Raw genomic sequence first — 15,133 nt, 5'->3', positions numbered from 1 at the left:
CGCCACCAGGGAGGCCCCTATATATTGGTCTTTTATAGCCTAAGGTTTTTAATGATTTGAATACCTTTAGGCCAGGCATGTTCTTTCCAGTTTGATACAGAATCACCACTCCCTGTTTTGACACATTTATCTGCTTGGCCTCTGATAATATTTTCCTTAGGTCATTCATTGATGGTTGTCCCTGAGAGTTTTATCATTCACAGATTGTAAGCAATCTAAGTTGGCAGTAAATACTGTTACTAGGCTGGTGATATTAGGGAGGGTGGAAATAAGGAGGGGGTGGTAATAAGGGACAAATGAGTTGGAATGAACCCAAGAGAAAAAAGAGTCTTTGCTGATGTACAATAAAGAGAGAATCAAGTGTTAGTTGCAGAGGGCCCATCACCTTTATTGCTTTCAGGGGTGAAGGAGAGAATTCCCACACCAAAGCAGTGTTGGAAAGATTCACCAGGGGAGGCAGCCAACAACGTGTCAAGATGCTCTCTAGACCAAAGCCCGGGGAGTCTGAGGTGGATCTGCTGCACTTCCAGAGTCAGTTTCTTGCAGCTGGAGCAGCCCCAGCTGTACAATTGGTGAAGAAAGGAAGCCGGAGATGCGGCGATGTTAACCTGGCCCAGCGTCCACCGCAGGAGCATCGGGATGTGGTGATGCTGGACAGTGAGTGGCTGTGGGTGCAGCCAGACTGCGGGGAGAGGCAACATCCCTGGGGCTCCTTCCTCTCTCTTTCTTTTTTTTTTTAAGATTTATTTATTTATGCATACAAGAGCTGGGGGACAGGCCAGAGGTGTGGGGGGTGAGAGGATTCACCAGAGACAGAGTGGGGAACAGAACAGGCAGATTGACCAAAGTACACTGCTGAGGGGAGCAGGAGAGGTCTGCTGCACCATGTGGGTAGCTCCCTGGCCGGGGATCAAACTTGTGCTACAGAGGTTGCAGACAGCTTCATAGGTTGTGTCTTAACCCCTTGCGCCACCAGGGAGGCCCTCCTTCCTCTTTCTGATGTGACTGGACTCTGCTCGTTATTTCAGACACTGCATAGCCCCATTTTACAGTTGAAGAAACTGAGGCTAAAAGAGGTTAAGTATCTTGCCTCAGGTGACAAAGCTTGAAGTCAGGGCCCCACTACAGCTGCCTTTTGTTCTTTGACTTCCCCCGGCCCTCAGTCTCTTCCTGGGAAGGTGTGAATATCCTCACAGCTAGTTTTTTTTCCCTTAGGTCTCCCAGATTTGCCTCCAGCTTTGGTTCCTGCTCCCCCTAAGAGAGCCAGACCCAGCCCCGGTCGACCTCTACCTGAACACGAGGACCCTGAAGAGAGGCTGAACAGGCATGATGAGCACATCACTGCTGTCCTGACCAAGATTATTGTGCGTCTCACCCTGGCTGAGTGGGACGAGGCATTCCGGAGCAGCGAGGATGTTGGGTGGGGGTGGTGAGCCTGATGAAATCGTGGGTGACTCAGAAGGGTGGAACTTTGACCCCTGCAGTAACATCAGGGGCTGATTTACAATTACTTTTCAAGGAGGGTCAGGCATGACTCCTTGAGCAAGTTTCTGAGGGTCAGGCATGACTCCTTGAGCAAGTTTCTGGTCCTGGAGAACTGGGCCCAGCCTGCGTCATCTCTATATTGTTACTACTTTGTGCTTTGTTGTTGCAGGAGCGAGATACAAGTTCAATGGCTGTAAATCTGCCTGTGGCCAGTGGTGTTGCTTTCCCTCCTGTATTCCATCGTGCACAGGGGAGACAGGTAGGCAGGTGGTAGATGGTGCTTAGGGGACACCCAGGTGAACCTCCCAGTATATCTTCCCAGGTAGACAATCTTAGTGATAAGCAGTTCTGTTGTTAAAGCAGCACCATGCTAAACACTTCATATGCATCACTTGGTTTAATTCTCCTAACAGCAACTATATAAGACAGCTGCCATCCTATTTTTCAGATGAGGAAACTAAGAGGTAAATATTTGTTCAACACTATACATCTAATAGGTAGAAGAGCCAGAAATCTAGCCCAACTCTATCAGACTTCAACACCTGTGCACCTACCTGGCTTTGCTTTTCTGAGGACTAGGGTTGTGTCCCTGGATATTTAACAAAGTTCCTTCTTTTTTTTAATCTCTTTATTTTCAACCTTGCTAGAAACGGGTTGAAAAGAGAATGAGGCAATGAGCATCAGTCCGCTGCATTTTCTTTTTGCCCCACAGGGAAAGCCAGCAGCATCTGGTAAGAAGAGCATCTTTGCCCAGGAAATTGCCGCAAGGAGAGGGTCTGAAGCCAGGGTCCCTCCCGTTGGAGAAGACACATCCATGCTGGGCTCACCAGGAGGTGAGTTGGGGTTAAAGAGATGGCTTTTTTGTAAGGCATGATCATCGAGTCATCTTAGGATCTGTATCTTCCCTGCCTTAAATATGAAATGCACTTCTTCCATTGAAAGAGAAATCTGTCCCTCTACACCCACTCAGAGTATTGAGTATGAGAGGCTTAGGTCCACACCTGTGTCTGAGGTGCAGGGAGAAGGCAGGCTATTACTCTACCCTGGGAAAAACGAATGGGTGAAAGTGTCTGGCAGGGGCTGTAAAGATGTAGGCCAGGGTTGCTTTAATGATGCAAATTACTGAGAGAAGATCTGAGGGTGGGCCTCTAGAGACTGCCTACACAGTCACAAGGAGAATCAAGTGTTACTGAGGGAAACTTTTCATACTAGTCCTGGGGTGGTAGAGAGGCTACCATCCCAACCCAATCCCAGTCTCCAAGGTTAACCGGTATTACAAAAGTATAATCTTCAAATGGTGGAGGGTAATAAAACTGAACCTGGGTATCCCTGATGGTGCAAGGGGTTAAGATGCAGCGCTGTGAAGCTGTCCACAGCCACTGCAGCATGAGTTCGATCCCCAACGAGGGAGGTGACCCACATGGTGCAGCAGACTGCTGTGTATTTCAGTCAATCTGCCTGTTCTGCTCCCCACTCTGTCTCTGATGAATCCTCTCACACCTGCATCTCTGGCCTGTACCCCAGTTCTTGTATGCATAAATAAACAAATTAAAAAAAAAAAAAAAAAAGCCCTGAACCTGCACTTCTTCCAGGCACTGTGACCTGTGAGGTACTCACACCTAGGGATCAGGACGGCCAGCTTCCTCAGGGCAGCCACCGCTTCGTGGGACCCCATCTGGTCACAGGAAAGGGACTCAGATGCCAGGAGGCTGAGCAGGAAGTCCAGACTATCCACGAAGAGAATGTCGCAAGACTGCAAGCCATGACTCCTGAGGAGATCCTGCAGGAACAGAGGCAGTTGCTGGCTCAGCTTGGTATGGGCACCTGGCTCTCCTGCTAACACAGGATAGGAGGGGCTTCCGGTGTGTGCCAGCCATGGTGCCGGCTCCTGTAATGAAGGATTTCATTCTGCCCTCAGACTATTCCTGGGACGTAGGTAATACTAATGCCATTGCTCATATATGGAAAAGAAAAAAATCTGAGGCTCAAAACCTAACGAAATTCTCCCCCTGGCCACATAATTGGTAAGGAGCACAGCAATGAGATGCAAACCCACCTCTGTCTGGTCTCACAGCCCCTACTGTTCATCTCCACACTGTGTATACTGGAGCCTAGTGCAACAGACACTGTTGTAGCCGTACTCCAGCACAGCCACGCTGTTCTCGGTAATAAGAGGATGCCACGTCTCCTTGCTTCTGTTCACCAAAACTGTAGCACCAACTGTCTTGTTCCAGGCTCTTGTGTCTAGCACCTGTAAAGAGCAGAGCATATATTGGATTTTTAGTCAATATTGGCGGCGAAAGAATTAGCAGAAAGTGAGCGAAATGATTCCCCTAAGTGTATTTCCCATGCCCTAGTCAGCATGTGTTCGCTTATTCCACAGCCACTTAGTTTGGACATCTGACTTGGAACCATACACAGGAAGGGCATAGGCCTGAACCGGGGGGCTGTGAGGGGTGGAGGGAATGAGGACAAGCAGGTCCCAGTGAAAGGTAGGAGAAGACAAGTTCATAGAGGCCCCAGGAGAGCCCAAGAGGCTCAGGTCAAGCCTGGCATGTAGTTTGTCCTGGCCTTGGCACCCACAGGCAGGTGGTATTCAGCAGGCCCCGGTTTGTAGGGGGCTGAGGAGCATCTGCCTCCATAATTCTCCCCTCCATCCTCTTCACTAGATCCCAGCTTGGTTGCCTTCTTGAGATCTCATAGCCGCCCCCAGGAGCAAGTAGGCGAGAAGACCGTGGAGGAGCAGAGGTCAGAAGGATCCTCTGTGGAAGTCACTGAAAAGGAGCCCCTTGTGGCAACTTCTGCCAGTGAGCCCAAGAAGGAAGATGAGCTGGAGCCAGGAGCCCCAGGTTTGGAGGGTGGGAGGATCACCTTTCAGGGAATAAAAGGAGAAAAAAGCCCTTCTGCTAGGCCTGGCAAATAGGAAAAGAGAATCTTCTCTCTCCTTGGGCATGTAATGCTCACTATTGGCTTGAAATCAGTCTTCATTTGCTGATGCGTGTCTTCTTCCTGTGTGTGCATCCTGTTCTCTTGTCTGTTGCTGTTCCTTCTCCCCCTTCCCTGGTAAGAGGCAACACTGTGATAGCTGATTGGCCTCTGCCCCTTGCAGACCAGCTACTCCTGCCTTTGGGTAGCTGATCCAGCTCTGGCTCAGTCCAGCCTACCGTTCTTTCTGCCTCTGATCTCAGAGTTGGGGGGACATGGCAGGTGGAGGGTGATTGGAGAGGTAGGGGCTGACGCACGTCTGATGAAAATGTCAGATCTGAAACAGAGAAGCCAGTGGGAGCAATTATTTCCCAGGAACTAGATTTTATTAGTGATTAAAAAGGAAGAAATTGAATTATGAGAGCCAGGAATCTGCTGCCTCAGGATGAACTCCCAGCGAGCTGAGCAGGTGGGGATGAGGATTGCAGTGAGGAAGGAAGAAAAGGTTGTGGGTCTGTTTTTGTATCTTATCCCTTCCTCGTTGCCCCTCCCCACCACTCCTTTAGCGGGTGGGCAGCTATGTTTTCCCTGTTGTGCTAGTCCTCCCTTCCTCCTCTGCGTCCTCTCTCTTCCTCACTTCATCCTTCTCCCAACAAATCCTTGGTGTCAGTGGAGGCAGAAGCTACCAGACTGCTGGGCAGGGGTGGATGTGGCACTTTGGGGTAATGGATGGGCCCCCAGGGGAGCAGTGAGCTGCATCTCTTAGGAAATGCTACTTTGCTTCTATCCCCCAGCTCTGACTCTGCCCGTGACCCCTCATAAAGAATGGCTGCACATGGACACTGTTGAGCTGGAGAAGCTCCACTGGACTCAGAACCTGCCCCCACTCCGGCGGCAGCAGACACAGGAGGTGAGGAGGGTCAAGCGGCTTACAGGGTGGGCAGGTGGGGGGGTGGCCTGTAGCTCTTGCACCCGGTACTCAGGCCCTCCTCTTCCCTCGAGCTTGAGAAACCTCTCCCTTTGCACTCAGCCTCCTCTCCCATCGCCTTGCCTCGACTCAAGGGCCAGGAGAGCCCACTCCTAGTCAGAATAGAGTCAGGACCCAAGTCCTGGGAGGTGGAGGATTAAAGGTGAGGAGTGGGTGCGGGGGAGTTGCTGCTGCCCCTCTCCATAGCCCTCTTTCTTCTCCCATTAGCGGATGCAGGCCCGATTCAGTCTTCAGGGAGAGCTGCTGGCCCCCGATGTGGACCTGCCCACCCATCTGGGTCTGCATCACCATGGAGAGGAGGCGGAGGTGAGGCCTGGGCAACTCTGGCAAGTGCTTTGAACCACCGTGTGGAAAAGAACCTCTGGTCAGTTGCCATGGACCTCCTGTGTGCCCTGCTCTGGTTCATGGCCTTTCTGTCCATTCCTGATCGCCTAAGCGGACTTGAACTCTTTCTAGTCATCCCCTTACATTCTAGTCAGTGGGCAGGACTTACCCATTCTGTGTCTGCCACCTCCCGTGATGTGTCCTCATTGTGAGCCGTGCTTCCTCTCGACTGCTCCACCGCGTGGCCCGCTCTCTCCACTGTGCCATTCTGTCCCTCATGGGGCTGCCACCCCCATTTCCTCGGGCCCAGCTCGGGCCATGCCTTGCCTCAGAAGTTTCCTGGCTCCCCTCTGCCTGCAGAATAAGGTCTTAGCTCCTTAGCCACACAAGATATCCCTTCCACAGCTTCTCCCTGCTGACCCTGCAGCTCCCGCCCTCCTGCTGTGCATGGACAGTCCTCTCCCCACGTGCACCTGTGCTCTGGGACCTCCAGAGCTCAGCTCCTGAAACCTGCCCCAGGGGTGTGTTGGCCCTTTGCCCCCTGCCAGGCCATCGTAGCTCCCACCACCCACCGAGGCCAACCACATTTCTGCTCTCTTGCTCTCCAGTTGCAAATTAAATACCAGTGGCTACACTCTTCCCAAGAAGCCTCATGCCACGGGTATTGAGTACATGCCTTATCTTTTTTACCAGTTTGTAGGGCCATGGAGAGCAGAGGCAAGAATTAATCTCTTACGCTTGACACACAGTGCTGGCACTTGGGGTGGGAGTGTGCTCCCCTCTGTCTTGGCTCTTTCTAACTTCTTGCCCCTGCCTCAGAGAGCAGGGTACTCCCTACAGGAGCTGTTTCACTTGACACGCAGCCAGGTGGCCCAGCAGAGAGCACTAGCGCTGCATGTGCTGGCCCAGGTCATCGACAGGGTGAGTGGACTGCAGGCCTGGGCCTGCCCCCTGCCTTAGATTCTCCCACCTCTGCCCCTTCCACTCTGGCTGACGAGCCCATACATCAGCTGACTGTGGGTCAAACTGGGAGTGGGACCAACCCACAGTCATCGGTGGGCAAGGAAAGGGTTTAGGACAAAGAGTATAATCTTCAGTTGGCTTTTATCCTCCTGTCCCCAAGGCCCAGGCTGGGGAGTTTGGGGACCGGCTAGTGGGCAGTGTTTTGCGCCTTCTTTTGGATGCTGGTTTCCTCTTCCTCCTGCGCTTCTCCCTGGATGACAGAGTGGACGGGGTCATCGCAGCTGCTGTCCGTGCTCTTCGGGCTCTGCTGGTCGCTCCTGGAGATGAGGTACAATGGGGATAGGAGTGGGACTTTGAGACTTCAGGCTCCCTATATCCTGCTGGCCATGCCCATGTTGCTGCAGCTTTGCCATGAAGAGCAGAAAATGGAATGGCAGCTTTACTCTCTTCAACCAAAGGCTCCGAAGCCCAGGAGCCTTTCCTTTTTTTTTTTTTTAAGATTTATTTATTTATGCATACAAGAGCTGGGGTACAGGCCAGAGGTGTGGGGGGAGGGGGGTGAGAGGATTCACCAGAGACAGTAGGGAGCAGAACAGGCAGATCTACTGAAACACACTGCTGAGGGGAGCAGCGGGGAGACAGGAGAGGTCTGCTGCGCCATGTGGATAGCTCCCTGGCCGGGGATGGGACTCAGGCAATAGCTTGATAGCGCTGTGTCTTTTACCCCTGCGCCACCAGGAAGGTGCAGGAGCCTTGCCTTTCTCTCTGTGGGTGGCCTCCGCTCCCTACTCCTGTCCCACTTCCTAGCCTGTCCTTCTCCTTCCCTCCCGATTCCCTTTCCATTGGCAGGAGCTCCTTGACAGCACCTTCTCCTGGTACCATGGAGCTTTGGTGTTCCCTCTGATGCCCAGTAAGGAGGACAAGGAAGATGAGGACGAGGACGAAGAGCCCACAGCAGAAAAGACCAAAAAGAAGAGCCCTGAGGAAAGAAACCGGCCTCCATCTGATCTGGCCCGACATGATGTCATCAAGGTAGCGGCACTGGGACAGCTGCACCTGGCCCATGACCGCAGCACAGGGGCAGGCACATGTTGGACAAGAGGGGCCGTCACGGCCTGGGGTCCAGCTGCATTGGTAGGAGATTTATCTCTAATCTACCCCAGGGGCTTCTGGCCACCAACCTGCTGCCTCGGCTGCGCTATGTGCTGGAGGTGACCTGCCCAGGACCCTCTGTGGTCCTTGACATACTGGCTGTGCTCATCCGCCTGGCCCGGCATTCTCTGGAGTCAGCCACGAGGGTAAGAAAGAGGCAGCAGGAAATGGACAAAGAGCTTAGCTGGACCTGGTCTTGACCCTCAGCCTCCCCTTTTCCTCCTGTCCCCCGCAGGTCCTGGAGTGCCCTCGGCTGATAGAGACGATAGTTCGAGAGTTTCTGCCCACCAGCTGGTCCCCCATGGGGGTGGGGCCTACCGCCAGCCTACACAAAGTCCCCTGCACCCCTGCCATGAAACTGCTTCGTGTCTTGGCTTCGGCTGGTAGGAACATAGCTGCCCGACTGGTGAGCAGGACACAGGGCCACGTACAGATAGGCACCTATCACCTGTCGCCAAGTAGCTGTAGAACAGATCCTCGGCTAGTACTTTCTAGAAGGAAGGAGGAGATAGTTTTACCTTTTCCAGAGCTCTGACCCTGGGGCACCAGAGGGGCCAGGAACAGTTGGCAAAGTCTCCATAGTGAGAGAACCAGAGGCTTCTTGGGACTAGGGAGTCCCAGCTGATCCTGACCCCAGACTCTGCCCACCCAGTTGAGCAGTTTTGATCTCCGGAGCCGCCTGTGCCGCTTCATAGCTGAGGCTCCCCAGGAACTGGCTTTGCCTCCTACGGAAGCTGAGATGCTGAGCACTGAGGCCTTCCGCCTGTGGGCTGTGGCCGCGGCCTACGGCCAAGGCTGTGACCTTTATCGGTAAGGAGAGACCCGAGGTTGGGGAGGTTAGGGCGCGCTCGTAGACCCCCAGATCTGTACCTCTGTACAGGTCTAAGCTGTTACTATCTAAGCTGATATCTCAGCTTTGCCCAAGGGTTCAAGCATGGTAGGAGGCTGAGAATGAGGAAGAGGGGATTCTGGGAGGGAAAGAAGGCTTGGGGTCTGGACCAGCCCAAGGGCAGTAGGGAACCACACTCATGCACCATGGCATTGGTGTTGGATGAAATGAGGTTTACAATCCCTGCTGAGGAAAACCTTAAGGAGCTACTGCCTCTCCTCAGCCCCAGCCTTCCTGCCCTGGTGAAAGCTTCAAGAGCACCAGGCCAGGGAATGGGCCTGGGTGGTAGGGGCTTACATCTTATATCTCCATCTCCCTTCATGCCCTGAAAGGCAATTGTTTTCTCCAGGAAGCTATACCCAGTGCTGATGCGGGCCCTGCAGGCTGTGCCGAAGGAGCTCAGCACCCACCCACCTCAGCCCCTATCCGTTCAGCGGATAGCCTCACTGCTCACTCTCCTCACCCAGCTGACCCTGGCAGCCAGCAGCACCAGCCCTGGGCCCAGCAGGTAGGTGATAGCCCTGACCTGCCCGCAGGGATGTCCTACAGGGGACTCCAGGACACATAGGAGTGCTCCACAGGGAGGGGTGGTTAGAGCTTAGAGGGGAGGTGAGGGGCCTCACTTGGCCCCTGTTGCACTCCTGTAGCGATTCTGCTGAGAACCTCTCAGCCGCCCCTTCCGGGATCACTTGGACCCAGGTGTCTGGGCTCCTGCCTCTGGTGGAGCCATGTCTAAGACAGACCTTGAAGTTGCTACCCAGACCTAAGATTTGGTGTGCCCTGAGCCCTGTGTCTACTGCCTGCCTGCTCTTCCTGGGCGCCTACTACCAGGCCTGGAGCCAGCAGGTGAGTGCTACCCACCCGCGTTCCCCCAGGCCTCCATCTAATACTCCACCTACTTACTCCTGTTCCCCTCCCCACTCCTGCCACCCCCATTCCCACCATCTCCTACCTTCTGCTGCTTATCTTCCTCTTTCCACCTTCATACCTAGTGAGGCTTCCAGAAGCATGGTGGTGGGGACCAGAGAACCCCAAGCAGCAGCCCAGCCCTGCGTTTTTATGCTCTCTCAGGACCCCTAGACCCCTAGTGGGTGTCGGAGCAACCTCAGGGTCTTTTCCACAAGGGTCAGAGGCAGAAGTCTACATACAATGACCCTTTGGGCTCTTGGAATCCTGGGTTTGGCCTAGGTACACCGGGTATAGGAGAAAGTGTATCCTAGCCCTCAGCTCATTGAGCCCCTTGGTCCTCCAGCCAAGAATGTGCCCTGGGGATTGGCTTCAGGACATGGAACGCCTGTCGGAGGAGCTGCTGTTGCCCTTGCTGCACCAGCCCACTCTGGGCAGCCTGTGGGAGTCCCTTGGGTATGTACATAGTGGTGGGGGAGGGGCGGGAAGAGGTTGTGGGAGGAGACACTTGCTCTCCTTGTGGGATTCCTGGGCCTGACTCCCTGCTCCGTCCCAGGTGGAAGCCCTCAGCCTGAGGGAAACCTGAATCCCTAACAGGTGATGGTTGTATAGGGCAGAGGACGGTGGCACTCCTCTGCACAGCCAGGGCTCAGGAGCACATCAGGCCAGAGCTCCTTTCAATGTCTCCATTCTGCTTCCAGGTGCTGCTCCCCTCTCTGCAACCCTCTGTCCTGTGCTCCGGCCCCTGAAGCTCTCCCGAGCCTTGTGTCACTAGGCTGCACGGGAGGCTGTCCCCCTCTCAGTCTGGCTGGCTCAGCGTCACCCTTCCCGTTCCTCACCGCCCTCTTCTCTCTTTTCAACTCCCTGACCCGGATCCATAAGGGCCTTTGTGGTCAGGTGAGCCGTGGGTTTCCTGGTTAGGGGCTAGACAGGAGGTCAGGAATCACAAAGAAAAGGGGAGGTGTTCCTTGGGGAAGGGAGGCCTCTTCTGTCGGCACCCACTTCTCTGAGTTTGGCGGGGGACAGGCCAGCTGCCTGGGGACACCCAGAAGAGATCAGTCGCATTCTAGATGTGAAGAAATGTGCTTTTCTTCAGCTGGAAGCCATACTGGCTGCCCCGGGACTCCAGAACTACTTTCTCCAGTGTGTGACTCCGATGGCTGCCCCACACCTCACACCCTTCTCTGCGTGGGCCCTGCGCCATGAGTACCACCTACAGTACCTGGCACTCACCCTGGCTCAGAGAGTGGTAGGTGCCCCTGTCTGTTGTTGTCTCCCTCCACCTCCCACCTGCCAGTATCTCTATCCATGCCACTGTCCCGCATCCTTCCCAGTTGTCCCCATCCTGCTTGTCTGGGACTTGTGCTGCTTCTGCTAGGCCACATAGTTCCTGCTTTCCTCGAGACACACCCTGCAGCATATATACTCTGCTTCTCGTCTCTTTGTTTTGTTACCTCCTACCCCTCTGCCCTTCCCCAACTGCTTTCTGCTTTTCTGTCTGCAGGCAACATTCCAGCCAGTGCCGGCCACCCGTGCTGCCCTCCATCATGGCCTGGCCTTGGCTCTACTGAGTCGCCTGCTGCCTGGAAGTGAGCACCTCGCCCATGAGTTGCTGCTGAGTTTTGTGTTCCGGCCAGAGTTCCTCCCGTAAGCGCAGGGTTGATGGCATCAACTCAGCCCTTTGACAGGCTGCTGTGATGACTGACAGCAGCCCCGGATCTGGAGCAAGGAGACCTGGATTGAATTCCTTTTCTCCCATGGGCTACCCCTAACCTGTCTGAGCTTCCATTTCCTCATTAGTGCAGTGAGGAGGAGGGTAACCACACTAGAGAATTATTTTGAGACTTCAGTGTGACAGTATGACTCAAAATGTTCTGTTAACTAGCTATACACGTGTGATAGCTAACAGTGCTGAGTGCTAACTCTGGGTCTGGTACTCCCTTAAGTATTTTACCTGAGTACTATGAGATACATATTCTTATTACCATCCCCATTTACTTGCAACTGGCATACCCCCAGCATGGAAGGGTAGCAGGAGGACAGGGAGGGGCACGACTAGATGTAGGAGCCTCTGGGAAGCCCTGGGAGCTGGCAGGGCCTTCGGGTGCTGTGGTTGAAGCCCTCATTTTTGGCTTTGTGTTCTGTTACAGGGAAAAAGAATCAGGGGGCCTGGAGGCAGCTGACTTCTCTGACCGGCTCTCCTTAGGGAGTGGAAGGGATCTTGGGTGTGCGCGAGGGGCTCTGCTAGCTCAGGCCTGCCAGGATCTCCCCAGCATCCGCAGCTGCTACCTGACCCACTGCTCCCTGGTCCGAGCCAGCCTGATTGTTTCCCAGGCCTTATACCGAGGGGAGCTACAGCAGGTCCCAGGTCTGCTGCTCCCTGTGCCTAAGGAGCCACTGCTGCCCACTGACTGGCCTTTCCTGCCATTGATTCACCTCTACCACCAGGCCTCAGAGACCCCCTCAGGGCTCCCTCCTGCTGACACAGTGGGCACAGCCATGCGGGCCCTGCAATGGATATTAGTCCTGGAGAGCTGGCGCCCCCAGGCCCTCCTGGCTGTGCCTCCCGCTGCCCGCCTGGCACGACTCATGTGTGCCTTCCTGGTAGATGGTGAACTATTTCGGGAGACCCCAATACAGCACCTGGTGGCTGCCCTTCTGGCTCAGCTCTGCCAGCCTGAAGTCCTGCCAAAACTTAACCTGGACTGCCCACTTCCTGGCCTGACGTCTTTCCCTGACCTCTACGCCAGCTTCCTGGAGCATTTTGAGGCTGTCTCTTTTGGGGATCACCTCTTTGGAGCGCTGGTCCTCCTTCCCCTGCAGCGTCGGTTCAGTGTCACCTTGCGCCTCGCCCTCTTTGGAGAGCACGTGGGAGCCTTGCGAGCTCTGGGCCTGCCTCTGATCCAGGTACCTTCTCAGCCCAGTAGGGCCTACGGTGGGCTTCCTGTACTGGGCCTTGGTAAGAGTCCTGAGCAGTGGGGTGCTGTGGCGGGCCTCAGGGTCCTCATTTCACTCCCTGGAGGCTTTGAGGAGATGGAGAGAATCCATGAGAATGATCCAGCATGGCATCAGGCACAGAATCGGTGTTTGCTGCTATTCACAAGACATGGCCCCTCGCCCACAAAGTGCTACAATCTAGATCAGAAGAGATATACTAAAAGCCCACAGAGTTCGGAAATATTCAGATTCTAGGTGGGATTTAGAGAAGGAAAAGGTCCGAGTGGGCTTCCAATAAGGAAAATGCTCTGTGGAAGAAGTGGGGAGTGACCAGGGCGTCGAAGGCTGAGTAGAATCTGTATTGTGGGAGAGGTAGGACAGGGTGTGCTAATGGACTAGCATAAACAGTAGCTCAGAGGCAGGGAAGAGTAGGAAAGGGTAGAAGGAGGAAGTCGACAGCGATGATGTCTTTGAACATACGCCAGTTCTGTTACACCGGCCACAGAAAGGAAAAAAAAAAAAGGAAGTCCATGTTTCACTTTGGGAACTTGCTGGAAACAAGGCAAAGTCTTAGAGGGCCTGAAATATCAGGATAAGGGGTTAAACTTCTAAGCTATAAAGAGTTAACTATTTTTAAGATTTGATTTTTTATGTTCATTATTACATTCTGATAAAGTAAAAATTTTAATATATAAATACATTTATTGTGCATATGCTATATAAATACATCTTTTATATAAAAGCCTAAGAGGAAAATGCAAAATATTTTTAACAATTAAAAAGAAAATTGTAACCATTCATAATTCCCCTGCCCAATGGTAACCATTTTGATTTATCTTTTTCTATTTTTTATATAAATACATACTTTTTGTAAAGTTGGATGGGAGTCACTGCCATTTTCTTCACTTAACATTACATAGAAATAGGTCCTCCCTGGTGGTGCAGCGGTTGAGCGCTGGGTTGCGAAGCTGCCCGCAGCCTCTGCAGCGCCGGTTCGATCCCCGGCTACTCCCGGGCCACCGGAGGAGGGTCCCGCATGGCGCGCAGACCTCTCCTGCCGCCCGCTGCTCCCCTCAGCAGTGTACTTCGGTCCTTCTGCCTGCTCTGCTCCCCGCTCTGGCTCTGGTGAATTCTCTCACCCTCCCGCGCTTCTGACTGTACCCAGTGCATGTATAAACAAACAAGCAAATAAATAAATCTTTTTTTAAAAAAAAAATATTACGTAGAAATAGTCCCCACATCATTAAACATTCTAAGTCAGCATTTTTTTATTATTATGTAATGTCCGTGTGCAGGCGTGCCCCGACTTGCTCCTTCAGAATCACTGGTGGTCCTGAGAGTTTTCAGGGGTTTTTTCTATTTAAGTAACGGTATGATAAGCTTACCCTTGTACATAAACTTTGTTTCCCTCATGACATTTCTGCACGGAATTAAAAAATGTTTTGAAAGAAACATGAACTTGTGAAAGGTTTAGATGATATACTTGAACAGTGAACTTGAAAGTTTTAAGTAGATTAAACAAGGAGTGGCAAGCAGTAAAAATTCACAACTGCTTCTCAGTTTCCCAGCTTCCCAGCTCTTTGGTCTTTCGCTGTCAGCCTTATGATAGAAAGGGATGAATGTTTAGGACCTGACCTTCCCCCTCAGGATTTGGTTCAAGTGCCCATCAACCATCCGCCCTGTCATCCAGTGCTGCACGCTCCCAACCACACTCGCGTGCCTCATTTTCCCTGTCACAGTTGCCCGTGTCCCTGGCGTGCTACACAGAGCCCCCAGAAGACAACCTGGCCCTTCTGCAGCTCTACTTCCGGGCCCTGGTCACCGGTGCCCTCCGCCCATGCTGGTGCCCTGTGCTCTATGCTGTGGCTGTGGCTCATGTCAATAGCTTCATCTTTTCCCAGGACCCAAGGAACTCAGTAAGTCACATCCCCATCTGCAGAGGGAGGAAGGCGGCCTGTGACTGAGCTGGGGAGGAGGTGAGAGGCATGCAAGGCCCATGGTGGGTACCAACCCTTGGCCCAGTGCCCCTCTTCCTGTTTTGCCTCTAGGACGAAATGAAGGCTGCCCACAGAAGCATGCTGCAGAAAACCTGGCTGCTGACAGATGAGGTAGGGTCAGTACCTCCTGAACGATGGGAGGACAGAAGGTTTTGGGGGGAGAGAGATCTCACCCAGATCTCATTACCTGCTCAATCATATTCCTTCCCTCCTTGCAGGGGCTCCGGCAGCACCTCCTCCACTATAAGCTTCCGAATTCCACCCTCCCAGAAGGTTTCGAGCTATATCCCAAGTTGCCCCCTTTGCGTCAGCAGTACCTCCAGAGACTGTTCCAAAATGGGGTATCAGGGACCTAGCAGAACTGCTACAAATGAAGAGATGGCTATATTCTCTTGGGGTGCACCCACAGATGCCTCACCAGACAGAAGAGCTTTGTGTTCTAAGGGTGAACAGGAGACAGGAGCAGAAGGCTTGCTTCCTGGGAGCAGGGTGAACCTTTATATCCTGATATCTGAAACTTGGGCTCTGGTGCTTCTGCGGGGTGGTACAGGGAATGAAGGGTGACTT

General features: G+C 53.2%; 1 protein-coding gene across 1 annotated transcript; it reads left to right on the top strand.

Annotated features, from left to right (window-relative positions):
- Nucleotides 1-476: 476 nt before the first annotated feature.
- On the top strand, nt 477-14,922 carry RPAP1 (RNA polymerase II associated protein 1; the record flags this gene model as incomplete). Its single annotated transcript, XM_084239986.1, has 24 exons — nt 477-657; nt 1,216-1,364; nt 1,655-1,744; nt 2,198-2,318; nt 3,078-3,299; nt 4,155-4,334; nt 5,205-5,320; nt 5,606-5,704; nt 6,542-6,643; nt 6,846-7,013; nt 7,535-7,717; nt 7,849-7,983; nt 8,073-8,243; nt 8,490-8,647; nt 9,076-9,234; nt 9,374-9,572; nt 9,979-10,088; nt 10,334-10,529; nt 10,729-10,881; nt 11,137-11,279; nt 11,783-12,539; nt 14,309-14,485; nt 14,618-14,677; nt 14,785-14,922. The coding sequence occupies 24 exons, from the start codon at nt 477-479 to the stop codon at nt 14,920-14,922; spliced, it is 4,167 nt and encodes a 1,388-aa protein (XP_084096112.1).
- Between the last annotated feature and the right edge of the window lie 211 nt (nt 14,923-15,133).

The sequence above is a fragment of the Talpa europaea genome (genome assembly GCF_964194135.1).
Source record: "Talpa europaea genome assembly, chromosome: 8".
NCBI lineage: Eukaryota > Metazoa > Chordata > Mammalia > Eulipotyphla > Talpidae > Talpa > Talpa europaea.
This window is presented reverse-complemented; position numbering and strand designations above follow the sequence as displayed.